Here is a 27,060-nt window from a genome sequence, read left to right as displayed (position 1 = left end):
CAGAGAACAGGAGGCAAGGGAGTTGAGGTCATCCCTGATGTCCACGCATCCCCAAAGCCATGAGGTCCTCTCCATCACAGGCAAATGCTGCCGAAATCTGCTTGCTGAATTGCAAGAAAATCTAAACTATGTTATATTTGTTCCATTTTAAGTGAAAAATCTTGCCAGAACTCATATACAGTAATCCCCCACATCCATGGTGGGTACATTCCAAGACCCCCAGCAGATGCCAGAAACTGTAGGTAGTGCTGAACCCTATACGGTCAGCAAACCCAATATAGTCAGCCCTCCATATTCTTACCCATATATTTGGCTGCGGAACCTACAGATACAGAGAGCCAACTGTATTATGCCATTGTATGGTACGATATATAAGGGCCTCAAGCATCCATGGATTCTGGTATCCGCGGAGGGGTCCTGGAACCAATTCCCTGTGGGTACAAAGGGCACATAGTCTATGTTTTTTCCCATGCTAACAGATGGGTAGCATATACAGCGTGGATATGCTAGACATAGGGATGATTCAGGTCCTGGCAGGACAGAGCAGGTGTGAGATTTCATCACACTACTCAGAACAGCACGTAATTTAAAACTTATGAATTGTTTATTTCTGGAATTTTCCATTTAATATATTTGGACCAAGGTTGACTGCAGGTAACTGAAACTGTGGAAAGGAAAACCACAGATGAGGGGGACAAACTAATGTTTTTCTTCCTTTATGATGGAAGAGATGGAGGCTGGTATCTGGTAAAAGGTAAAATGATAAAGACCCCCACCCCCACCCCCAAAAAGGCAAAACCATACTTCTCAAGTACAGGATACAGACCTGTGTATGTATGTAATTTACAATCCAACCTTCCGTATTCCCCCTCCTCTGAAGGGATGGTCCTCCTGCAGAGGGCTGTGATGACTTCCCAAATCTACTCTTCTCCAACTGAGCAAAACCCCAGTTCTTACCCATATAACATGATTTCTAAAATCTTCACAGCCTCATTCACATCCTCATTCAATTATCTTCCCTTTCACGGATGGTGTGCCCAGAATTGAGCACAATGCATGAAATGTGGCCTAATGAAGTGCCTTGCTCACCAATGGCTAGAAATAAATAACTTGTGAGTATGTTTATAGATATAGCTCCACTAATGCAGCCTACTTTAAAATGAGAGTCAGGGAAGGTGTACTGCGTTGAATAACGTCTCCCCCAAAATTCATGTTCTTCCTGGAACCTCAGAAAGTGACTTTATCTGGAAATAGGGTCATTACAAATATGATTAATTAAGATGAGGTCATGTTGGAATAGAGTTAGCCCTTAGTCCAATATAACTGGTGTCCTTATAAGAAGAGAAGAAACACAGAGACACATACAGAGAGAAGGCCATGTGAAGACACAGATATACAAAAGAAAGACAGCCACGTGATGTCAGAAGACGACACTGGAATTATGCAGCTACAAGCCACTGAGGATTGCCAGCAACTACCAGAAGCTAGGAGAGAGATGGAACAGATTCTCCCTAGGAGGAATCAATCACACCGACACCTTGATTTTGAACTTCTGGCCTCCAAAACTGTTAGAAAATAAATTTCTGTTGTTTTAAGCCTCCCAGTTTGTGGCACTTTGTTACAACAGCCCTAAGAAGCTAACATAGATGGCCTCTCCATGGAGGTGGTACTGGGGGTAAAGCCTGAAGAAGCCAGCCAGGGGAAGAACTCTAGAAAGAAGGAACAGAAAATACAAAGGCTCAGAGACTTGGCACGTTGTAAAAACAGAAAGGAGACCACAGTGTCTGGAACATGGTGAACAAGGGGAAGCACTGTGGTATGGGATGAATCTCAGGGCCAGGTAGGCCACAGTAGGGAGTTTAACACAAAGAGCAGTGACAAAGCCTTAAAGAGCTGTAGGAGTTATTCTGATCTATGTTTTAAAGAGATCACTCTGGCTGCTCTGTGGAGACTGGCCTGGAGAATGAGATGATAAAGAAAGGGAGAAGAGTAAACAAAAGGCTACTGAAAGGTCCAGGTAAGAGATCATGGCAAGACTGATAAATAAGCCAGGTTTCTTCAGTCACTATATATATAATATATATAACATCATACACCAGTTTCTAAAATCATAATACACCCAGGAAAGATCACAATGAAAAAAGACCCAATGTATGACATCAGTAGTATTTGCATAACAGCAATCAACAAAAGGAAGTCTTTTGAATAACTATAACCACCACTATTGTCCTTTAATAACTGATTCTGCACTGACCCTGACTCTGGGCATTCTAAATAGCAAGAGCCCCACTAAAATGGTGAAAGAGTTCCAAGGCCATCAGGCTCCCAGTAGCATTTAATGGACGTGAATAAAGCAGATTTTACTGCTACCCTTTTCATCCAGAAACTAAAGAAATTATACAACATGAGAATGTAATTGTTCTCAAACCTGACGGTCTCTGTTCCTCTCTGGTGTGGCAAAAGACATCAGGGACCACTATCTTTACCTGGTTATCTCTGTCAAATCAATAAACTACATTTTTAAAAAGTAGTGTATACAAAGAAGATACTACTACACAATGCTAAAATGCATCTCTTCCTCCCCCACAAAGGACCTTCTGTGAATCACACTGTGAGAACTGCTGAAACAGAAAACTTACAGCATTCTCTCTTTAGAGATTGCTTTAAAGAAATAATTTTTTATTACACTAATACATGACTTTAAAGGCTTTTAGCATTCCAAAAAATTAAACTTTATAAAATGCCCACATGAAGATCATACACTAAAGGAAGCAACTGAAGAAAGTAGCAGCCTGAGCTTTTTCCTTCTGGGGAACTCCAACATCCAATTTTCAGTCCTGGTTTCACTATAAAATGGCCTCTAGAAACTCTTAATCATCATCTTAAAAATACACTCTATAGACTACTCATTGTTTTCAGCATTCATCCGGTCTGAATGATAAGGGCGCTGTAAGAAAGATAAAGGAAGGGAAAAGGATATCCTCGGCTGAAACCAAAAAGCTCAGAACAATAGCAGCAAGTTCAAACAGGACCAAGTTGCTCCTTGATTACTTTCAGGTGCTTTTGTCATTAGGCCACAGTCCTGCATAGCAAATGCCCAGAGCTAAAACGATATATAGATAAATGACAGTCAGTGTTTACAGTCATTCATTCATTTAACAAGTATTTCTTGAGTGCCTACCAGGGGTTAGTGCTAGAGATACAATAGTGAACAAGCTAGATATGGTCACTGCTCTCACACTGCTTATAGTCTAATGAAAGAAGCAGATAATAAACAAACAAATACACAAATAAAGAAACACTTAGAGGGAGTTCCCTGGTGGCTCAGTGGCTAATAATCCACCTGCCAATGCAAGGGACTCGGGTTCAATCCCCGGTCCAGGAACGTCCCACATGCCACAGAGCAACTAAGCCCAGGAGCCACAACTACTGAGCCTGCGCTCCAGAGCCCACAAGCCACAACTAGTGAGCCTGCAAGCCACAACTACTGAAGCCCACGTGCCACAACTACTGAGGCCCGCGCGTTCTAGGGCCCGTGTGCAGCAACCACTGAAGCCCGCACACCTAGAGCCCGTGCTCTGCAACAAGAGAAGCCACTGCAATGAGAAGCCCGTGCACCGCAATGAAGAGTAGCCCCTGCTCACCACAACTAGAGAAAGCCCGTGTGCAGCAATGAAGACCCAACGCAGACAAAATAAATAAATAAAATAAAATATAAAATAAATTTTAAAAAGAAGAAACTGTAATTGTGCAGGTTTGACTCTGACAGAGAATAACAGAGATAGACCTAATTTTAATAGGGTGATCAGAGAAGGGGTCTCAGAACAGGCAATAGTTAATTAAGCCTTTAATCTCCACAGCCTTCTAGTTAGGTATGTCAACTGTGTGAAAAGGGGATTCTATTCAGTGCCACTTCTTCCACAAAGCATTCCTTGGTCTTGCTGCCCTCTTTGTGCTTCCATGGTAATTTCAGCTCTATTATAGTGCTTTTCAAATGTAGCCTTTGCACTGTATTTACCTATTTACACATGTCGTACACATGCTATACTATTATAAACTCTAGACTAAAGTAACCCTATATAAGATGCTAGAATCTATTGATCAAAACCATGTGTATTATTCCCACCTGCCCTGTGAATAACGTAAGGCCTGCACTAAGGGCTAAATGTACGTTCTCTCATTTGTTCGCCACAGGAACCCTATGAAGTGAAGAGGCTGCATTTTTTCCACCGTGCCATACTGCCTCCCCTTTCCTGTTCATGTCTGAATCCCCACAGCACAAAGTACAATGGGCACAGGACTTGCTCCATCAATGACTGCTGAGTTGAACTGAGCAGAAGAAGTGAGAAGTGTGATGTGACACCAGGAGACCAAGTAACCCAGGCTGGACTTGGGCTATACCAGTTAACTCTACTCTGGGCCCTTGGGGCCACCAGTGAGGCTCTGTTAGCTTTCTATCAGGTGTGTTAGCCTCAGGAAATGTGAAGAGATCCTAAAATTACCAAGTTAAAATCCTACTCAACTGTGAAAGAGTAGAAGAGTGGCAAACAGAGGTGACCATGATTAATACTGATTCTCCTTAGCAAGGACAAGGCCCTTTCATACCCCATCACTTCCTGAGTGCCTATTGCATGTGTCTGGCTATACTGGATACAACGATAAAAAGCACAGTCTTTGCTCTCAAAGAGGACACAGTCTAGTGGAAACAAGTGAGTAAAGAAACTATTTCTACACAAGGGATGCACATTATGCACAGGATGCTTGTTATGGCAGCCAAGAGGAAACACAACCCAACTAACTGCTGGTACAGGAGGCTAGAGAAGAGGCAAACTCAGAGAAGCTGACAATGCCTGTGCTGGGACCCTGCCCACCTCTTTTCCAACCTCATCTTCTGCCACTTGCCCCTCTCATAATTCAGAAATCATTTGGATATAATATGCTTTCTCTCTCTTTCTGGTGGCTGATTCTGGAGAAGACGAGTAGAAATGGCACCTCGCAAGGGGAAGGAAAAGAAGGAAGAACAGGTTATCAGCCTTGGCCCTCAGGTGGCCGAAGGAGAAAATGTATTTGGTGTGTGCCACATTTTTGCATCCTTCAATGACACTTTCGTCCATGTCACCGATCTTTCTGGCAAGGAAACCATCTGCCGTGTAACTGGTGGGACGAAGGTGAAGGCTGACCGAGATGAGTCATCTCCATATGCTGCCATGTTGGCTGCCCAGGATGTAGCCCAGAGGTGCAAGGAGATGGGCATCACTGCCCTCCACATCAAACTCCGGGCCACAGGAGGAAATAGGACGAAGACTCCTGGACCAGGTGCCCAGTCAGCCCTCAGAGCCCTCGCCCGGTCAGGAATGAAGATTGGGCGGATTGAGGATGTCACCCCCATCCCCTCCGACAGCACCCGCAGGAAGGGGGGTCGCCGTGGTCGCCATCTGTGAACAGGACTCCTCAAATTATTGTTTTCTGTTAATAAATTGTGCCTTGATGTAAAAAAAAAAAAATGCTTTCTCAAGTCTTCAAAATTCAGAAATCATCTGGATATAACATGCTTTTTCATATCATCTGGATATAATATGCTGCACACAGATTTACCCTTGCCTGGAATGTCCTCCTCCCTCACGTCATTACAGAAAACTCCTACTTCACCCTCCATCCATCCAGGTGTTCACTCAAGCACTGTCCCCTCTGTAAAGCCTTCCAAGACAACCCCAGGCCCAGAGGAAAGTGCTCCTTATCCAGTGGAAAAAGCCCTGCTTTGTAGTCTGGCAATCCTGAGTTGAAATGCTGATTGTACCACTTTCCAGTGAGGTAGATTCCCGCAAATATTTTCACATCTATGAACCTCAGTTGCCTCATTTCTAAAAGGGGCTACTAATATCTTCCTGACAAGGTTGCCAGGATTCAAGTATGTATACAAATCCCTGACCAGAGTAAAGGCTCAAAATTTATTGAATTATAGCAAATAACCCCTGAGGATTGATGGCCATCAATAATTTCATTTTTTGTATTTAAAAAAGCACACAAAAGTACATTACAACCATATGGATATTTTTACAACATTTAACATGTGACCCTGGGGAACCTAAAAAGCAATTTGACAATGGATTTTCCCCGGGTATAATTCTGTCTTTACTAAGGCAGTAAAAATCATGCAAGATAGCCTTTACATAAAGGATCTTCTACAAGAGAAAAGAGCTGCCAGAAAGTATATAACCAAGAAAAGCTTCGCCTCAAAGGCTCATTTCATTTAAAAAAGAAAGGAAGGAATGGAGGAAAGAAAGGAAGGGAAGGAAAAAATCAGTGGAAAAGAAACAGCACATTCTTAGGAAAATTATTCAGGGGTAAGAATTACAGTCTGTCAACACTACTTACTATAGGATATCCCCTCCCTTGGGACTTCCCTGGAGGTCCAGTGGTTAAGACTCCACACTCCCAATGCAGGGGGACCAGGTTTGATCCCTGGTCAGGGAACTAGATCCCACATGCTGCAACTAAGACCTAGCACAGCCAAATAAATACATGTTAAAAAAGAAAAAAAAAAAGAATATCCCCTTCCTTTAAAACTATAATTCAAGAAGCCTACAATGAAAAGGTAATTACCACCATTTGTAAGTGATGGTGTTTTCATCTCATAGCATAGTACCTCTTAGAGTTCCCCATTTTAAAGTCTTTTTTGTTCATTCCCAAAATGGATGAGTATTAAACAAGAAATAAACCTTCTCCCTTACAGTATCCTGCTTTTGCTCCTTAGTATTTAGAAATACAATCCAAGTCAGGAAATCTCAGTTACAAGCCCTGCTATTATGCAAGCACATAAACACTAAGGAAGAAAACAAGTAAAGAGGAAATGAATGTGTGTTATTCCCACCTGCCCCTGTGAAAGGAAAAACCCCTGAAAGGAATGATTTAACTACCAAAGGAAAAATCTGTAAGACTACTAAGGGATACCCAAGTCTCCAAGTCCCTTCTTCCCCAAACAGAATCATCTTCCTACAGTAGGAATAGTTTTCACCGTGCAGGTCTCTCTCCTCTGAACTCTTGTGCTATATACCTCTCCTGCAATACTTTACACTCACCCTTAGTAAAGATTTTTGCTTCCAGGACTTAACCTCTCCATTACAGGAGAAAGGTTCATCTTTGTAAGGTCCATCTAGTCTAGATTAGTGTTTCATAAAATGGAGGTTGTGATCCATTAGTGGGTTATGAACTCAATTTAGTGGGTCACAGTCAGCATTTCTCTTTAACAAAATTGCACATTATTCAGCAAGCTAGCTACAGAATCTATGTCTACCAAGAAATTTTAAAAATTTAATAGCCTGAATCATTATGCTCCTATGGGTGTATTAATTCTAAGGCTTTCTACTTGAGGGATAGCTACCTATTAAATCACATTCCAAGATGTAATTATAATTCAGGCAACAAGAGCCATCTCACAAAGTAGAACACAGTTAACAGCCAAATGAATGCTACAGACATTAAGTACTAGGGAAGCCCAGGGAAGGATAGCTCATGCTAGGCTAGGTCAGTTGGGGAAGGTTTCCCTGAGAACTGAGGCTTAAGCAGGGCCTAGTAAGATCTGGATTGGAAAAGAGGAGAAGAGAAGAAAACACAGTGCCAGCTGGCCTGGACGGAGGCCTCAAGAACAGAGGAACTCAAGAGGCTACTGTAGTAGTTTACTTGGGGCCTACACAAGGTAATAATTCTGGGAATGTAAAGGAAGGGGCAAAAACTAGGAAGGAATCATGGACAGTCTTCATGATTGACTGGATTTTTTGGCATGAAGGTGAAGGTGAGGGAATCAAATGATTCTAAAGTTTCCTATTCTGGGTGACCAAGAAGAGAGTAGTGCTATTAACAGTAATGTGAAAAAAATCAAAGGCGTTTTAGAAGGGAGTCTCATGCAAGATGTAATAAAACATTAATATTTGTTATAAAAGTTTATCTTATTCTGAATGCTTATACCTCTGAGTTGTATCTAGGTAGCCATATGAGGGATACTAGGCAATATAAGTAGCATCCTATTCTTAAGGCACTCATTACCTGGAAGAACCAAGACTTGACACTCAGCCAGTTCTTAAAATATTAAAACACTTCCATACCTGTTGGCAAATAATTACCTTAGCACCTTGAGTGACACCATCCCCTTCTCTGTGCCTAACTTCCCAGCTGCCCCAGTCCCTTCTCCACACCTACAGACCTAAAGAACTAACCTACAGCACTGCAAGAGGCCTCAGTTCTATGACCAGTTTCTGCTTAGACTGGGCAGTGTCTATGCCACGCTGGTAGCACTAGGCAAAATATAATAAAAGCAAGTGTTAACAGCATTCAGAAGACAGAGTAATCACTTCAGCTTGGGCCACTTATTCATTCAAACAGCTGTTGAGCACATACACTGAAGATACAATGATGGATGTGGTCCCAGCACTCAGGCTGCTCACAGGCTAATGGGAACACAAACATATAAACAAATCATTGCAATCAGAGAAGTAGCACAAAAGTGTCTGTAGAGTGCAATGGGAGACACAAAGGGGATGAAGTCAATTACCCAGCCCATCGGAAAGAAGAAAAGCAGTCCCATAAAGTTTCACAGAGAAGGTGGTGCAAGACATGAGCAGCAAAGGATGGACAGGAGCGTGCCAAGCAGAGAAAGGAGAAAGACAAACCATTCCAAGCAGAGAAATACCAGCACTGTATAAACCACATCCCAGCATAGTGTGTACAAAACAATGAGATGACCAATGTGTAATGAATGGCACAAAGTGTCAATAATAAATAACAAATATTACAGATTTTTTTCCTAGCAGATTTATATTTGTAAAGGTTGATCCTAAAATGTATTTCCATTGTCTAAGCCTACACTAGCTAAGCCAGGGATGGGGCAGTCAAGATATCCTGAGAGGCATGGATTCAGTCAGTTTGGAATTAAATGAAGTACATGGAATCTGCACGTCAACTAGAGTTGCCTGCACTTGTTAGATATGTGTAATCAAAGGTGAAGGAGAGGGCTTCCCTGGTGGCGCAGTGGTTGAGAGTCCGCCTGCTGATGCAGGGGACACGGGTTCGTGCCCCGGTCTGGGAAGATCCCACATGCCGCAGAGCGGCTGGGCCCGTGAGCCATGGCCGCTGAGCCTGTGCGGAGCCTGTGCTCCGCAACGGGAGAGGCCACAACAGTGAGAGGCCCGCATACTGCAAAAAAAAAAAAAAAAAAAAAAAGGTGAAGGATGAATTAGGAGCAAAAGACCAACAGAAGACCTCACTACTTTTCCAATTAACAAAAAAGGGCTTCCTAGAGGGAGACATTTTTTAACAGAAGGGAACAAGCGAGCGTTAAAACAAGCCAGACACCTCGAAAATTGAAGTATTTAAAGAATAAAGCTTTGCAGGAAGACCAACAGGAAAAAGTGTACATATATATTTGCCTTGAGTGTGGAGTAGAGAAAGGTCACATGAAGAATAGACACTACAGATAAACGACTATAAATTCAAATTAATAAAAGAATTTGGCAATGTTATAGAATTTGACTGCAAAAGGCTTTCTGGAAATCTTTAAAAACCATGATCCATATTTTTTGGAAAGTAACTCCCCTAGCATCTCAGCCAACATCCATTTCACCATGGTAACACTCACATTCTTCAGAGTTGGACCAAAGCACTGGGGGTATATAAGTAACAGCAATAGGCTCTTCTATACCTTGCCTAAGGTCAGATATTTGTATTTAATGTCTGCAATAAAACAGGACATAATATGCAGTGTCATTCTATCAGCTCAGTCCCACATATACAGAGCTTGGTGCTGTGGCCTCCCAGATCCACAGATGAGTGAAACCCAAGATTGTTGCCTTTGAGGAGATCATGGAGAGATGCTCAGTAAATATGAATTCCCTTCTCTTTTAAAGTGTGGTCATTTTCTAGATATTTATATAGTCTAGACTATATAAAAAGGCAAACAAAAAGCCTGTTTTGGTCTGCACTGGCTGCACCGGTCATGGTCATTTAAAGCCAATTGTTCAAGAGAAAGGAAGCATCCGACGCCAAGGAGAAGGGAGTCATCACCACTGCTTTCCAAAATTGTTGTATGAGCGGCTCCCTCAAAGGAAGAGGCCATCAGTGCTTAGGAAGTGACAGAGGTTTCCGACAGTTTTAAAGCACAGTGTCTGCAGTGTGACCCATGGTTCAAACTGCATAAAAATAAAAATTAACTGACAAATGATAACAAGTACTTCCTCACTTTCCTATCTGATGAATCAGCCATTGTTTGGGTTGCAGTTCCTTGTTTAAATTAGGTTATTAAATCACAATGATGCTGGCCAAACATGCTAGTCATATGCTATTAGCAAAACTTATCAAAAATGCCAAAGTGTGTCAAGCCTTAAATACACACACACACAAAACACACACATGCTTTTACACTAATAAAATCTAACCAGTACCAAGGGCATCTTTCAAACACTTGGTTTTTTGTTTTCCTCCTGAAAACCACAAATGTTTTGGGATGTAGTGGAAAGAGGTGGGAATTTGAAGACAGATTTGAGTTTGAGTGCCAAATCTGCCATCTATTAGAGCTATCTGAACTTGAACAAGGTACTTCATGTCTTTGGGCTTGTTTTCTTATCTGTAAAATAAAAAACAATAATAATAATGATACCTATCCCAGATGTGTCTTGTGATGATTAACTTGGATAATACATTCATGCAAGTGCCCAGCAAGGGCCGGCAGGAAGTGAGAGCTTGGTGTATTATTAATATATTTTTCAGTGTATTATTAGCATGCACCTCCCAAGTCTGAAACCACTTCCAAAAACACACACGAACATACACAATTTATATTACGTGTTTAATATTGCCACTTAGAAGGAAGAAATTAATATATGAAACCTCAGCAATTTGTTCTGAGTGTTCACTTAAAAAGCCATAACCTTGCAAAGTAAAATTTAAAATAAAAATTTTTTCAGCTCTTTTAGGTAATGACTTGGTGACAGTGAGAGCATCTTACACACCAAATATGTTGTGGTCTAGTATGGGATATGCTTTTGCTTTTGATTTTCTGTCCAGTTACCAGTAACTAGTGCTAGGACAGTGCAATATATTTTTGGTACACATTCATTGCTGTATAAATTACGTAGCTCTAAGGAAAGGTACATACTGCAGCAATGAAACACGGTGGCTTTGGATATCTTATTTATAAAGAAATTTAAAATAATCTGTGATATGCCCTTCATCACTTCATATGCTGAAGATTATAAATCCACATCTCAAGGAACTACTTATTTCCTCTTAGGTGGCAAAACAATGGTTCAAATAGCCGGCCTTCCCATAAAACTGGTTAAAGAGATTAGCTTAAATTTTCAGTCTAATATCCTTTAAAACAATAACACTTTATTAAATAAACAGGAGCCTAGTACTATTATTCTAAACAGCGTGTTTAAAGATGAGACCAATATCCAGACTTCTAAAGAAAACAAAATACATGGGTAGAGTTAACTAGACTTGACTCCCTAACCCAGGGACTGGGAGACTTTCATAAACAGAGTGCCAAACAGTGACCTCTGTCCTTTGGAGTTACTGGGTAGGAGGGGGAACATGCAAGGCCCTCTGCAAGTGGAGTGGAAGATGAAGATATGGCAGGGACTAGTCCATGCAGCATAGATTAGGGACCTTTATATGAACTCTTATTAACTTATTCCAAGCCAAATTTTGTACATGGACTGCTGCTGGGAAAGCTTAAAATCGAGGATTCGCTAATGTATTTATAGTAGACTGTATTAAGCACCGAGCTTAAGGGGACAAACTTCCACAGTAGTGACCTCATTACTTTATTCCCCGTGGAGAGTGCCTTTTTGTGATCATCAATGGAGGTCTCTTAGCATCCTTTACTCTAGAATGTACAGAGCCACCCCAAAGTATCTCACAGTACATTTTGTCTCAGGTGTCATAGTCCCCTTCTGCTACTAATGTAGTTCCCTTTCATTTTTTAAAATTAATTTTTATTGGAGTAGAGTTGATTTACAACGTTGTGTCTGTTTCTGCTGTACAGCAAAGTGAATCAGTTATACGTACACATATATCCACTCTTTTTAAAATTATTTTCCCATGTAGGTCATTACACAGTATTGAGAAGAGTTCCCTGTGCTATACAGTAGGTCCTTATTAGTTATCTATTTTATATACAGTAGTGTATATATGTCGATCCCAATCTTCCAATTAATCCCTCCCCCCTCTTCCCCCCCGTAACCATAAGTTTTTTTTCTACATCTGTGACTCTATTTCTGTTTTGTAAATAGGTTCATTTGTAACATTTTTTTTAGATTCCACATATAAGCAATATCATATGGTATTTGTTTTTCTCTGTCTGATTTACTTCACTCAGGATGACAATCTCTAGGTCTATCCATCTTGCTGCAAATGACATTATTTCATTCTTTTTTATGGTTGAGTAATATTCCATTGTGTATATATACCACATCTTTAACCATTCCTCTGTCAATGGACATTTAGGGTGCTTCCATATCTGGCCATTGTAAATAGTGCTGCAATGAACACTGGGGTGCATGTATCTTTTTGAATTATGGTTTTCTTTGTGTATATGCCCAGGAATGGGATTGCAGGATCATATGGTAGTTAGAGCTACCATATAATCCTACAATCCCATTCATTTAAATTCTTCTTTCCATAACACGAAACCAAAGCCAGAAGAAAGCTCTGTTAAAAACTCTGTTATGTTTCTTTTTACTCTCTGAAATCACCCAACTTGCTGTTAAAAAGAGAATTGAAACTCCTCTTATGCCTCAACTTTATTAATGTGTCATCTGGATTTCCTTAATATAATGTGACTTCCACAACTATCTCTAAATCAGACCATAAATTACAAAATCTTCCATCTATTCCAGAAATACAGCTATTACAGAGGCAACATGGAGTATGGGTTCTGATGACACCAAAGCTCAGTTTAAATCCTGGTGTTATCATTTATCAGCTATGTGGTCATGAATAAAATGACTTCATCTCTGAGCCCTCTATTCCTCTGTAAAAGAGATGTGGTACCTCCATGCAGGGTTAAAGATAATTATATGAAGAGCACATATGCAGTACCTGTCACAAGGCGAATATGTCGTACTATGGTGAACAGAGCAGTGCTCTGCCCCAGCACCAACTCAACACCAAGTTATGTTCTTAAAGTCAATGAAAGCTTCAAAGAAGGAATACCCACACCATGAGTGTGTAAGTGGAAATAGTGACAACGCTGACTTCACAGTGTTGATCGCCCACCTCCTGCCTCATCATCTCTGCCCCCTGTCCCAGTCTTACCGACCTCCTTTCAATTCCTCCTACTCCTTCCTAAATTAGTATCTTGTACATGATACATCCTCTACCTAGACAGAAATCTCCATCACCTCCCTTCTCCTTGCCAACTCCTACTCAGCTTCTTGTCTCTGCTTTAACACCATTGCTGACCAGAGGAAGCCCTAATACCCAAGACTTAGGACCGTACCGTAGATTCCACAGCAAACTACTTCCTTAAAACGCACATCACACTTGTAATTACTTGTCACTATCTTCTTTCCCACGAAACTGTAAGCTTCATGATATACGTTTTTGCTTTCCCCTTATCCCTAGCTATTGACACAGTATATGGCACATAGGGAGAGTTCAATAAATATTTGTTGAATGAATATATAACTGTGCTGCTTTACTCTATAAATGTTAGCTATCATAACTTATATAATAGTTATACTTTCATACATATAAATTGTATCATATAACCAAACTGCAGGGCTGCTCTGGGAAAAGTTCCTAAAGAAATCTGACTTTAATAAATCTGCCTTATCCTAACCCCACGTGGGCAGTCCTCACAATACAAGCAGCAAGAAAGAGATCATGAGCCTGACAGAGACAGGGCAGCTGCTTCTCTCCAGTCACAGCACCGAAGGGCAACTTGGAACTAACTGACTCATACACAATAGACAGCAAGGATTTACAAATACACATAGTTAATTAGCCTCTGTTTACAAATGAAAAGCCAAAACCGTAAAAAGTACTCCCTTTACTTTAGCTCTCTAATAAACAAAGGCAGTACACAGCCACCACAGAAGCAGCTTTTAAGGAGATATTGTTCCTGATACATTCATTCTTCACCCTTCCCCTAGCCCACATCCTCACACAAAGCAGAAAAAACAGGGGCTGCTGCACTCCCTCCCACGACTCCTTCTATGTAGATACTTTGGGAGAAGGGTCAGTACAGACAACCAGCTTCCAGATCATCCAAATAAGAGGATAAGAACAAGTAAGCCTGTTTTTATTTGCCTGGCTTCCTACCTTGTTCCCCCAAAGCCTTTTAGACAGTTGAGAATCAAGTTTCCACACTCTTTCCTACCCTATACATACACACCCCTTCCTTACCACAGTGTGCAGAGAAGCAGAAAAAGGGAAAGGGGGAGATAGAGATTCAAAAAACGTTTGTGCAGATGACACTCTAAGTAAAACAGTGTGCAGTATGCCGTGGAGGGGTATGGATCCTTCAAGACAGGCTTCCTGCTTTAAAAGGGGAACAAAAGGTTTTAACACAAGGCTAGAGTAAGACACATGCCATGAGAGAAGTACAAAGAAAGATCTGACCAATCACACACTTTCTGGGCGATTAAGAAATGGCTCCTGGAGGAGGCAGTGTCTAAGATGGGGCTTAAAAAATGCAAGGGGGGGCTTCCCTGGTGGCGCAGTGGTTGAGAGTCCGCCTGCCGATGCAGGGGACACGGGTTCGTGCCCCGATCCCGGAAGATCCCACATGCCGCGGAGCGGCTGGGCCCGCGAGCCATGGCCGCGGAGCCTGTGTGTCCGGAGCCTGTGCTCCGCAACGGGAGAGGCCACAGCAGTGAGAGGCCCGCGTACAGCAAAAAAAAAAAAAAAAAAAAAAAAAAAAAATGCAAGGGGTTGATAAAGGAGGGAAGGGCCAGAGGAGAGGCATTCCAGGCAAAGGGACAATGCGGGTTAAAGCATAGAAACAGGAAAGCAATGGGCATGTGTGGAGAACAGATTAGCAAACTGGAAAGGTGGGTTGGAGCCAAAGGGTGGAAGGCCTCGAACATACAGGATTTTGTTCTTAATAAAGAAAGCAAACAATCAGGAATCATTGCAGGTCCTGAGCAGAAGAGTTGTTTAACTGGAGGGGAGGTGATTAATGTGGCCCATGGGGACTGCAGTGGAGGGGGAACTGTAGGTTGCAAGGAAGGCCAGTTAAGAGACTCTTCCAGTCCAAGAAGGCAGTAATAGAAGCTGCAACAAAGCATGAGGGCCATACAAGTGAAAATAACAGATATACTCTGAGAATGGAATCAACCTAACTTGTTGTTACAAAGAATATGGGAGAAAGAAGAGCCAAAAATACCTGACATTTCAAGCTTTGGGGACTTTATACTTTCTGATCCCTCTCTGATCCAGTGTCCCTTCCTCAGGGGAACCTTCCTGAGATAAGCCTTTCCCATCCGCTGTACCCCATATTTACACATACATATGACCTTGCTTCTTTCCTTCAAGGCAATCATTACAATCTATAATTATCTTATTTATTTAATGTTTATTTGCTTATTATCTACTTCCTAACCAGAAAATAAGCTCCACACGAGCAGTCCAACTATTGTCTCAAGAACCATGCCTGGCATATATGTAGTCCTCAATAATTTTTTTTAAATGATAATAGTGCCACCAGGAGAAAGTCATCACTTAAGCAGATAAGTCTGGTTTTGAGTTAGAACTACAGATCCAAGTAGAAATATAAGGAGGTAGAATGAGGTAGTAATTAAAACGCAGTTGGTGCCTCAGTTTCTCCATCTATAAATTGGGGATAGCAGTACCGAGACCTCGTGAGGTCACTGTGAGAATTAATTAGCTAATATATGTAAAGTGTTTAGAACACTGCCTTGTACATAGTAAGAGCTCAATAAATATTTTCTATTATTACTATTATGATTATTCTTAGAGAAATATGTCAAAAGTGAGACAGAGACAGATTGATCTACACTTATGGATTTGGGAATGATCTGCAAAGCAACCGTGAGAGGAATCATGGGCTCCTATCTGTGAAAAGTACAGATAGGAGGGGTTGGAGACTTAGGGAAAATATATGCCTTGGTTCTACTTAGGTGGCCTGAATTCCTCCCCCTCTCTTTGAAACATGTACAATTCCTCTGGAAACCTTTCTTCTTTCCTGTCACCCTTTTCTCCCCTTTCTTTCAGTAAAACCTTAGGTTGAAATGGGGTTATAAAGGGCCATTGTTTTTTTTTTTTCCTCTATCTCCACTCAAATGAGTTCTTCATCCTTGTTTCAGCTGTGTATGGAAGACAAGGATGTAAAATATTCAAGGAAAAAATGGCAAAGCAGCCATAGCCAGGCAACGAAAGAGAAACAAGAGTAGTCTGAGCGTTTACCCAGAGATGTGGTGCTGGGTAGTGCAGCCTGGAGTCCTGAGGCCCAGGTTCTGACACTGCCACATACTGCCTGTGTGAGCCAAGACAGGGCAACTGCTTTTTTTTTTTTTTAAATAATACTCTTTTTAAATGGATTATAAGACAATGCAGATTCATCACAGATAATGTGAAAAATACAGAAAAGTATAAAGAATAAAATGAAACATCACACATCTTTCCACCATTGTTACTATTTTAGTATATTTTCTTCTACTCTTTCTCTGTGCAGCTATAAACATATTTTTAAACATATCTGACCCTCTCAATTGGTAGTTGATTTTTCTCTCAAACCTCTCCCACCACTGGGCCTGGAGGTGGGATAGGTATTTCCATTGTTCCTAATTCTTCCTCCGTCTTCCCCAATTCACTACCTTTAAATATTATGTCATCAAACTATAACACCCCACTACCCTTCTCACTACAATCATCTACTGACCCCTTGAAGATTTTAGATTTTAGCTCCTTGTTCACTGTCGCTCCAACATAACTCCTTTCAAAACTCTTAGTGACTTCAGTATCTTGGTCCTTTAGTTCCTTTTGCTCCTCTCCTCCAAGGACCTTGTCCTTCACCTATCTTGGTCACTAACCCATGGTCAAACCCTAGACCTTGTCACTCCCAGTAACTGTAATCCTGCCACACCCTCAATTTTAAGCATTCTACTTCCTCTATCTTTCCAGCTCATTCCCTCTTCTACTATGATTGTCCAAATCCTTCAACCTCACCTTATCCACCTTTTCACTGTCCCTCACCCCATCCTCACTCACCTCCCTACTTGGCTTAAATTCTGTGGTCCATAACTCCTTTGCATACACCCCTCAGCTTCCATGTCTCTCTCTCATTTTGTTTTACTCATTTGGCAAAAGGGCAATCCTAGTTGAAAAGAATTCTCTACCAACCCCACACCCATACCCAAGAAACTGAATGTAGCTATAGAAACATACAGCCATGTCATGTGGTCTTACTAACTTGCATGAGACTTCACAACTGCCCTGCAGTCAAACTCTATTTCCCTAGTTCATTTGCCTTCCTTCTCTACTAGAGGAGTATGAACATTCTCTCTCCTCCTCACTGTCCTCATCCCCTACTACTCTCTCCCTTGGGCACATCCCTCCAGCCATACTGGCCTCCTTGCAGTTTTTCCCATCAGGCACACACCTACCTCATGGTTTTTGTACTTGCTCTTCCCAATGCTTTTAATGCTCTTTCCCCACTGCCTAGAATAATGCCTAGCACATAGTAGGCACTTAAAAAATATTGAGTAAATGAATCTGGAAATACATTGTACATTCAGTTTTCTATTTTGTTTTTTTTACATCATTAATTCATGACTATTTCTCCACATCATCAGATATACTTCAAGACCATCATTTTTAACAGCTAATAATATTCCATTTAATGGATACACCACAAATCACTTACAATGATATATTTACAGTGAAAAACCAGTAGATTTACAAGTAGGATATTTTGGATGTTTCCTTCTTTGATCTTTTTGAACTTTGGTAGTTTCACATCTAAAAATGAGGATGATATCTACCTCACAGGATTGTTGTAAAGACTGAATGTGGAATATAAATAGATACAGAGATGTCAGTTTTGTTACTACTGCTTACAACACAGAGGCATCATGGTGTCAACTGAATGAAAGGTCATAGATCTCGGAAGCAACAGATTAAAATATAACTCACAATATTGTCCCTTAATAGCTTGATCGAGACATTCAGCCTACATGAACCTCAATGAAGCCATCTATTTTTAAAAGTGATTGTAATAATTAACCGGTATGTAAAAGATTTTAGCATAATATCTGGCCCAGATTAGATAATCAATAAGTGTCATTGTTCACTGCTCATAAACAATAACTAGGACTTTTCTTAAATTGTGAACTAGAAGAAAAAAAGATTTTTATATATTCCCAAATATATATTATCAATGCAGAATTTTCCTGTTTTGATGAACAATTATCTAATACCTACAAAGCACAAGTGAGATTTTTTTATATAAATCTACATATTGTTTCTTTTATTTAAAAAAAAAGCAAAACAATTATTTTTAATTACTGAATGACAATATGAATAAATTAATTCCCTTTTTTATTATGTGCTTCAATGTGTACATATATGTGTATATGTACATATATATGATGATGGTAAGCTGAGCAAGAAAATACTAAGTAGACCAGCCTCACTTTAGGGCTATTTTTTGAAGCAATCTGTGAGTTGCAGCCATATATTGGGTTGGCCAAAAAGTTCGTTCGGGTTTTTCCGTAACATCAAATAAATGCCAAGACATTACAAATATATTAGTGCTTTTCCATATTTTTCAGATACAAGTTAAGTATGTGCTATTGGAATGGTCAAAAAATGTAATGTGAAGTCCTCCAGGATGTAATCATCTCTGCCTCCCCAGGACCTAGCCTGGTGCTTGAAATATAAAAGGAATTGGATAAACATCGAGTAGGTGGATGGGTAGGTGAGTAAGTGACTGATTAAGTATGGCAGTCTTTAGTGCCTTCTCTCCTTCTAGGCACTCCAAAGTCAATACTTTTTGTCTCCCCACCCTGTGGTTAGAGAGCAATGTAACCTGTTCTGGCCAATGACTTATAAAAGGAAGTGACCTGTCATTTCCAGGCTGGAGCATTTACATGCTAGCAGAAGCCTTCTATGTTCTTTCTCCACTGCTACATTGATCGTGAAAGCATAAATTGAGAGGAAGCCTCTATCAGACCCTCAGCCTCTAAGTGAATGTAATGAGCAGAACCCTCTGCTCACCTGAATGGAAATACACTGTGAGTCATAAATTTTTGTTGGGTTAAATCACTGAAATTTTGGAGTTTTGTTACTGCAGCACAACCTAGCCTATCCTGCTTAGTACAACAAGCAGGGTAATGACATTCATTTTAGAACTCGAAACTCATGAGTTTATTTTTAGAAAAACAAAATGGTACAGATTAAGTGGTTTATCTTGAATATGTAACTTAACCTCTCTGTATGATAGTTCTCTCACCTATAAAGCTGGACAATAATAGCATCTACCTTGTAGGATGGCTATAGGGATTAAATAAGTGAATGTCTATTAAGTATTTAGCAGAGTATCTAGGGCATATAAAGCTTTCAATAAATGGTAGCAGATTATTATTAATGCATTAGACACTTATGCACTGCATATTTCAATTTACTCTTCCCCCCTTACTCCATATTCATTTTAATTTATAGCCAATTTTTTCCATTCAAAAAATCTTTATTAAGAAATACTATGTAGAAGGTACCATGCAAGGCACTGGGAAGGAAAACAAATAACACATATCATCAGTTATTCTTCTTACCTATGATCCTTCTTTCTTCTCCAATCCACCTTCAACCAAGCAAACTTTAAAATCATAAACATAAATACAATGTTCTATGTTATAAATATGGTGTCAGTAGGAGAGCTAATTTTTAATTTATAAAACATTTTACATGATTTGAGTCTGTATCTTATTCAAAGTTGACATGGAAAAATTGTTTAGGTCTGATTTACCAAAGGCAATTAATGGGTAGGGCAAAAAATAGAACTTGTGCTCACATCCCCACAGCTCCTGATATAATGCCCTATAGACAGGAGGCAGTTGTGAACAGAATTACAGATGCATCAGAGATCAGCAGATCTAATCTTCTTATCTTACATATTAGTACAATGAGATCTAGAGCGAAGCAATTTGCCCAAGGTATCAATATTAACACAAGTTAGTGGCAGGGCTGACAATAGCACTCAAATTTTGAAAATGTGTTTTATGTGGCTAAAGCACAAAGTCCCTGTAATATGCTGATGGATATAAACATGACAGTACAAAATCTAAAATTTTTGCTGAAATTACATCTTAGCATTAACTGATAAAATATTCAAAACTCTGCTATCAGAAAGACAGGTTAGATTTAGTATTATTATCAAGAAGAGAAGGTATTTGCAAAAATCTAAAAGGATACATTTATTATCATATATTTTCCCCTCCACAATTTACCAAAACTCAAAATAGCATAGAAAAAAAATAGAAATAGCTTCAGATGACTTTCTTTATGTATCAGTCTTATGTGAAAGAAAATGATTTCAAGTGAGAAAAAAATTAATTTCTATGCCATATTTACAAGTGAACTATATTATATCCCACTGGTAAAAAGACACATATATACTACTTATGTAACAGAAAAGAATCCACGAAGATTTTCATATTTTCCAGAATAATTATTTTAGGTATGACAAGGAATGACTTAAGTATTTTATTCTGAGTGGAGAGGAGGTAAGTTAAAAGCCATATTAAGAAACTGCAAGATAAAATAAAAATAACATTTACCATTTACTGAGTGTTTACCAAGTGATCTAAACTGTGCCTGATAAGCACTTTACACATATCAGCTCATTTCACAAGAAATCTGTGAGATGAGTAGTATAATTATCCCTATTTGGCTGATTATAAAAATGGAAGCTCAGAGTAACTTGTCTGAAGTTACTCAGGTAGTGTTAGAAACAGAATTCATTCTCAAACCTGTATGGTATTCAAGCTCTATCAAGTTCCTAACCCTCCATAATTTTGATCACAGTCAATTCATCATATCTAAGGGGTGGACTACAGTGACCCCTTCTGACAATGATTCTGTGAGCAAAAACAGAAATCAGTTCAGAATTCACATAATATTTGTGACGGTATGCTCCAGGCCTCAGGGGAAGGCCATCAACAGATGAACCAGTAAGAAAAAGAGAAGAAGGAAAAAATGAAAAGAGGAGGAAGAGGAGGAGAAAAAGCAATAGGCCCTTCCAAGATGCCTGACACAGCTCCATTTTACTAGACATCAGGGCCACCATGACAAGAAAGGGAAACCCAGAAAAGGAATTGAAAGTAGAACTGTAAGGGACGTACATAAATCAAAATAGCTTAGTCCACTGTGATGGTCTCACAGTAGATAAGGAAGGAGCTGTGGGAAGGCCCTGCAGGAGTCAGCAGCCATGAGTTCAATGCTGGGCCAAGATGCAGAGCTCTCACATAAACACTGTTCAGTAGTTAAATAAGAATAGTTGAGTGTAGATGACTGACCACTAGGTTTCTTAAAAGAGACATTACCACAACTGTCAGCATCTGGATCAACCTGAAAGGTATAGCACTATGGAGAGTGTGGTTTTAAGAGGCAGCAGGGGAGGAACCAGCATTTACTCTATTAAGTTCCTTAATTTCCTAATGTTCCAGGCACTATGCATGCGCTTTCCTGAATTACCATATTTAACCCTCACAACAACCTTGGTAGATGTAATGGTGAATTTTACATGTCAACTCAGCTGAGCCATGGTGCCCAGAATAGTCAAACATTCTAGATGTTTCTGTGAAGATGTTTTTTGGATAGGATTAACATTTAAATCAGTGGACTTCGAGTATGGCAGCTTCACCCTCCATAACGTAGGTGGGTCTCATCCAGTCAGGTGAAGGTCCAAATAGTAAAAAAAAGACTGACCGCTCCTGAGCAAGGAATTATGCAAATTGACTGCCTTTGGACTCAAACTGAAACTCTTCCCTGGGTCTCCAGCCCACTGGCCAACCCTGCAGATTTTGGACTTACAAGGCTCCACAATTATATGAACCAAGTTCTTAAAATTAATGAATCTCTCTCTGTGGAGAAACAGATACATAAACACACACACACACACACACACACACACACACACACACACGGACACATCCTATCGATTCTGTTTCTCTAGAGAACCCTGACTAATTCAGTAAACACTGATTTCTATTTTCACCAGTGAGGAAAATGACAGCCTGAAAGGACCCATTCTCCTTCCTCACTACATCACATAGTAAAATGCCCTCAGCATTCACATTCCAGTCAGAGGGGCTCGGGAGTAGGAGGGTAATGAGGAGCAAGGAAACCTCATAACCACAAGCCACGCATCCCAAGGAGCCTTTTACAACACTGGCATCACACATGTACCCAGAGCCTTGATGTGCCCGAGTGATGTGCTATCCTTTGTCTGGTCTCCTGATTCAGTTATTTTGGATAAAAGAAATCAAATATTCCTACTAAATCAACAACATTTGAAGACTCTGAAACAAGAGGAAATATAATTGGTAAAGAACAGAAGTAAAAGATAAAAAGAAAAATAAACAAAAATTGATTTGTGTCAATTAAATAATGGTAGACTTTGCTTTGTTTGGGTTTTCATTGGATAGTCATCCATTCACTCCCTCAACAAATATTTATTTTGTATTTTATATTTTTATGGGCTCTTCTGGGTACTGGACAGTGCTATCTAGATGAGGAGACACATACAAAATAGTACATGTGAAAAAAGACCAACTAAAGTCAAGAAAGTTGACATTTCAGCTGGGATAGAGGTATGAGTTTAACTAGCGGAAAAGAGGGATGGTATTCCAGACAGAAGAGGTGACAGAAGAGGTGACATTTCAGCTGGGATACAGGTATGAGTTTAACTAGCGGAGAAGAGGGATGGTATTCCAGACAGAATTTCTGACACAGTCAACTTCAACTCTATGTTCTATGTTGCTAAAAGTATATGTGTACAGGGAAGGCGCGGGGAGGTAGGGGCCTATGGCAGGATGTGAAGCTGAAAGACCAGCTGGGGTTATGAGATGAGGAACAATACCAAGGACTTGGCCCTTCATTCTGCAAGTAATCAGAGTTATGAAGGAGGACTCAGCTTTTTTACCAAGACCATTCATGGAGCTTATATGCATATAAGGACAGCTGGGAATCGCTTGGTCAGCTGGACAGATATAACCACAGATAAATAAAATTATTATAATGTTTGATGAAAATTAAACCTTGAATAAAAACTAAACCTTAGTTACAATAATAACTGTTTATTATTAAAAGGCATAAAAGTATTTCATGTGCTCTAACTAAAAAAATTAAAGTTGAGTTTACACATACTTTTCAGTCCCAACTAAAAATCTATGGTCCAGAAAAGTTGGCAATTACTATAAAACCATTATTATGCAACAAATACATATGTGAAAGTTTTTCTCAAAAAGAATGAAATAAAACTCAATTGGAGTTGATGTAAAGAAAATTATCATGGTAATAAAACATTTGTAGAATCTGTGTCCTAAAATATGAACTAAATATAAGCCAGAGGGCAAAACATGGCTAAGGCCAGATCTTATAAATCACCAAAAATGGAAAAAGAACTGGCCTCAACTTATATATCTAAAGAGTGAAGTGGTCAAGAAAGGAATCTACAAAGAAGGAATATAAATTAGGACCTAAGAGATCATTCAGTCTCTTCTACCCTTTCATTCCCTACCCCCCTTTTCTGCTGATAGTTCTCTCTCATCATTCCTAAAAGGATTGTAGAGATCTTCATTCCAATAGTTCCCCTTCAATTTAACTTTAATTATGGAACTCTGCAATATCCCAGTATATAAAACAGATAAAAACATAAAGTTCAGGCTGAAAGAGGTCAGGGAGAGAGGGGGTTCTGGGGTACCCTAACTTGGATTCCACTTGGGCCTTCCCCATCCCTTTGAGACAGCTCCATAAAAAAAGCCCTTAATTTTCCTCAGTAAAATGTGAAACTCATTGGTCCTTGTCCTGATCTCTCAATTTACAAATGAGGAAACTGTAGCCTAGAGAGTTGCCTAAGAAAAAGACCCCTGTTTCCTAGTACTCCTGCTAAATCTAGAATGCTTTCTCTTCCTCATAATCTCTAAATTTCTGGGTTAAAAACAATTTCTTATAAATTATTCTATAAGTTCACACCATCCCGCTATCTCAAATTCCTATTCAAAATTCATAGGTCAGTAACCATGAGTTTAATAAGTGCCTACTTGAGGCCAGGTACTCTGCTATGGACATGTGATCTGCTCTCATTTAACCATCACCAAATCCCCTGGAGATCTAGAAATTGGGCACAGAGAAATACTTGAAACTTCCCAAGGTCACAGAGGTAGTAGATTGGAATCCTGGTCTATTTGACTCCTAAAGCCAAACCTCAGACTCTTGCACTTCTAATCCCAACCTTTCCCAAATCTTTGCCTATCTTTTCACAGGCTCCCAGAAATACAGAACTGTAAGGGATCCTGTCATTTCACACAGGATGTACTTCTTCATCCAGGCTTCTCAGGGAATACCTACCTCATGCTTCAGCCAAGCACAAAGGTATTAGGCCTACCTTAAACCCCTAAACTCAGGCTTCAGAACTATAGAGATGCTCACCCCCACCCTCCTCCACAAATCTTGAGAGACTCCTACAACTTCCTTTACAAGGGTGAGCTACATATATGTTCAGTTTCACGGAGAATAGGGAAGGTTAAAAACTCTTAATAAAAGGGCTACACGGGGCTTCCCTGGTGGCGCAGTGGTTGAGAATCCCCCTGCCAATGCAAGGGACATGGGTTCGAGCCCTAGTCCGCGAAGATCCCACATGCCGCAGAGCAACTAAGCCCGCGAGCCACAACTACTGAGCTTACGTGCCGCAACTACTGAAGCCCGCGCACCTAGAGCCCGTGCTCCGCAACAAGAGAAGCCACCGAAATGGGAAGCCCGCGCACCACAACAAAGAGTAGCCCCCGCTCGCCGCCACTAGAGAGAGCCCGCGTACAGCAACGAAGACTCAACGCAGCCAAAAATAAAATAAATTATTTTTAAAAAATAAAAAAAATTTAAAAGGTCTACAAAATCAACTCTGAGCTGAACATGAAACAACAGGCTGGCAATTTAGGTTGAATAAATATTAGATAGTATCTAATAAGATACTGGAAGTTTGAATTTAGGGCCTGCTTTGGGACAAAGGATGACTGTCACCTTGAAGTAGGTGCCAGAGTTGGGATTAAATAATTTGAATTTGGCGGAAGGCCAAAGGAATTTTCATTAGGGCAGCCTCTGGGAGCAGAAGGCGTTGAAGTCACTGCTGTGGCCAATCACAGAAGAGAGTGTAGAGCCAGGACTGATAATAAATCATTGGTAATGGGAGGACAGAATTTAAACAGACTGGGGACCTGGGGCCACCATCTGTAAAGTGTAAGCCAAAGTTCGGACAAGTCCTAGGCATTAGGGGTCCGAAATTTCGGGTGAGCTCCGGTGCCTGGGAACCACGAAGCCAGTCCTCACCACCCGCTCCGCCACCCCAAACCCCTTCCCCCTTACCTTCTGTTGGATGTAGTGAATCGAGTACTTCATGGCAACAGCGGGGCGGGATCTGAAGCTGGTTGACAAGTGCAGGCTGCTGAGGGCCCTCAGGGCCGGCGGTACGGGTGTGGCGGCCCCAGGAGTCAGGAAAGCTAGGAGCAGGAGCAGGAGGGAGCGACGCCCCATGGCTCAGGCCGGCTGCTGCAGGGAGGGTAAAACGGAGACTGGCAGATGCGCGCAGCCCGAGCCGGGACCCCCGCAGCTCCGCCCGCGGCAGACAGGCTCCTCCTCCCCGGGGGAAACCCAAAGCCACCCCGCCCCTCGGCAACTCCGCGCAAACCCGGGTCGCCCAAGCCATACCGACCCCGTCCCCGTCCCAGAGAGTGCCGCCAGATTTTACTTCTCTCTTGTACCATCCCCTCTTTAGAGTCCACCTTTATTCCGGTCGCACTCTAATTCCATTGCCACAGCCTTGTCCATATAATTGCCACAGCAAATTCCATATAACAGTAATAATATCGTTAATAGTACAGCCAACTAAAAATTGCTACTTGCCATCAGCCTCTACAGGGATTAAGTCACTAGCCACTGCAGCCTTGACCTTTAACACACCCTAAAAGGAGTTCAGGGTGGAGATCAGGAATGAGGCACTCTGTGCTCTGGGAAAAACTGGCAGAACAGGCCTTTCAGATCTAGTTTCAGGAGGTTTTATGAGCCCAAATTCTTGCATCTTCTCATATCTAGAAAAGTACTAAAATCATCAATGGTGACATCTGCTCCTTGTGACTAGCAGCTAGCCTCTGCCAAAATGTGTGCTTGACTGTGCATTCCCCCTTTCACTAAAATCATATGTAACACTGACCTTCCCCCCTACCTCTTTGGAGCAGCTCCGCAGAGCTATCTAAGATGCTGTCTCTCGGCCTCTAGCCCTCATTTTGTCCCCAGTAAAAGTTATCTCACAACTCTCACGGTGTGCTTTTTTTTCCCCCCAGTGGGCAGTACCATAACAATTTATTGATGGTTCACTACAGCACTAGGCTTAGTGGCACACCATCTCATCTAACTCAACCATCCCACCTATTTTGTGGGTCCTGTATGATTGTTATTCCTATTTATAGCTGAGGAAACTGAGGATCGAGAGGTGCTGGGACTTGCACTAGGTCACTCAGGAGGCGGTGGAGCACTGGCTTCGCAGACCGCTGGGTGTGGCTCCTTTGCACCCCACCTCCATGATGTCAGCCTAACCACCTCCTATGGTACTCTGTCGGTGGGTCACCCCAAACCTCCGTGCAGCCCACACAGGCCATCCCTCACCGACAACGGAGATCGCCCGGGAATCCCACTAGGTCCCGGGCCCTTCTTCCACGTTACGCCCCCTTTCTTCTTCCGGCAACCCGCAGCCGCTTCAAGCCCCTCCTTCCCCCTCCTCCCGCCCCCCGGCAGTGCCATCCCCAGCCGGCAGAGGCCCCTTTTGTCTTCGCG

The 27,060-nt window shown here is 41.1% G+C and overlaps 2 protein-coding genes across 6 annotated transcripts in view; one reads left to right on the top strand and one right to left on the bottom strand.

The window, feature by feature from the left end:
• The window catches only part of PRCP (prolylcarboxypeptidase), a 73,075-nt gene that overhangs the window by 45,719 nt on the left and 296 nt on the right, over window positions 1–27,060 (bottom strand). For 2 of the 5 annotated variants that reach the window (XM_060104023.1, XM_060104019.1), the window contains 2 exons: window positions 26,134–26,191; window positions 25,597–25,779 (listed from right to left, as the gene is read on the bottom strand). In XM_060104023.1, coding sequence (XP_059960006.1) covers window positions 25,597–25,764 — 168 coding nt within the window. In that variant the 5' untranslated portion in view covers window positions 25,765–25,779; window positions 26,134–26,191. Of the gene's footprint in view, window positions 1–25,596; window positions 25,780–26,133; window positions 26,192–26,892; window positions 26,970–27,060 lie in introns of those variants that run through there. The other 3 variants (XM_060104020.1, XM_060104022.1, XM_060104021.1) reach the window with 2 other exon arrangements.
• On the top strand, window positions 4,970–5,495 carry LOC132493751 (small ribosomal subunit protein uS11-like). The gene has a single exon (XM_060104538.1). It carries the CDS (start codon window positions 4,986–4,988, stop codon window positions 5,439–5,441), a length of 456 nt encoding a protein of 151 aa, XP_059960521.1. The 5' UTR covers window positions 4,970–4,985; the 3' UTR covers window positions 5,442–5,495.

Source organism: Mesoplodon densirostris, chromosome 7 (assembly GCF_025265405.1).
Source record: "Mesoplodon densirostris isolate mMesDen1 chromosome 7, mMesDen1 primary haplotype, whole genome shotgun sequence".
Classification (NCBI taxonomy): Eukaryota; Metazoa; Chordata; class Mammalia; order Artiodactyla; family Ziphiidae; genus Mesoplodon; species Mesoplodon densirostris.
This window is presented reverse-complemented; position numbering and strand designations above follow the sequence as displayed.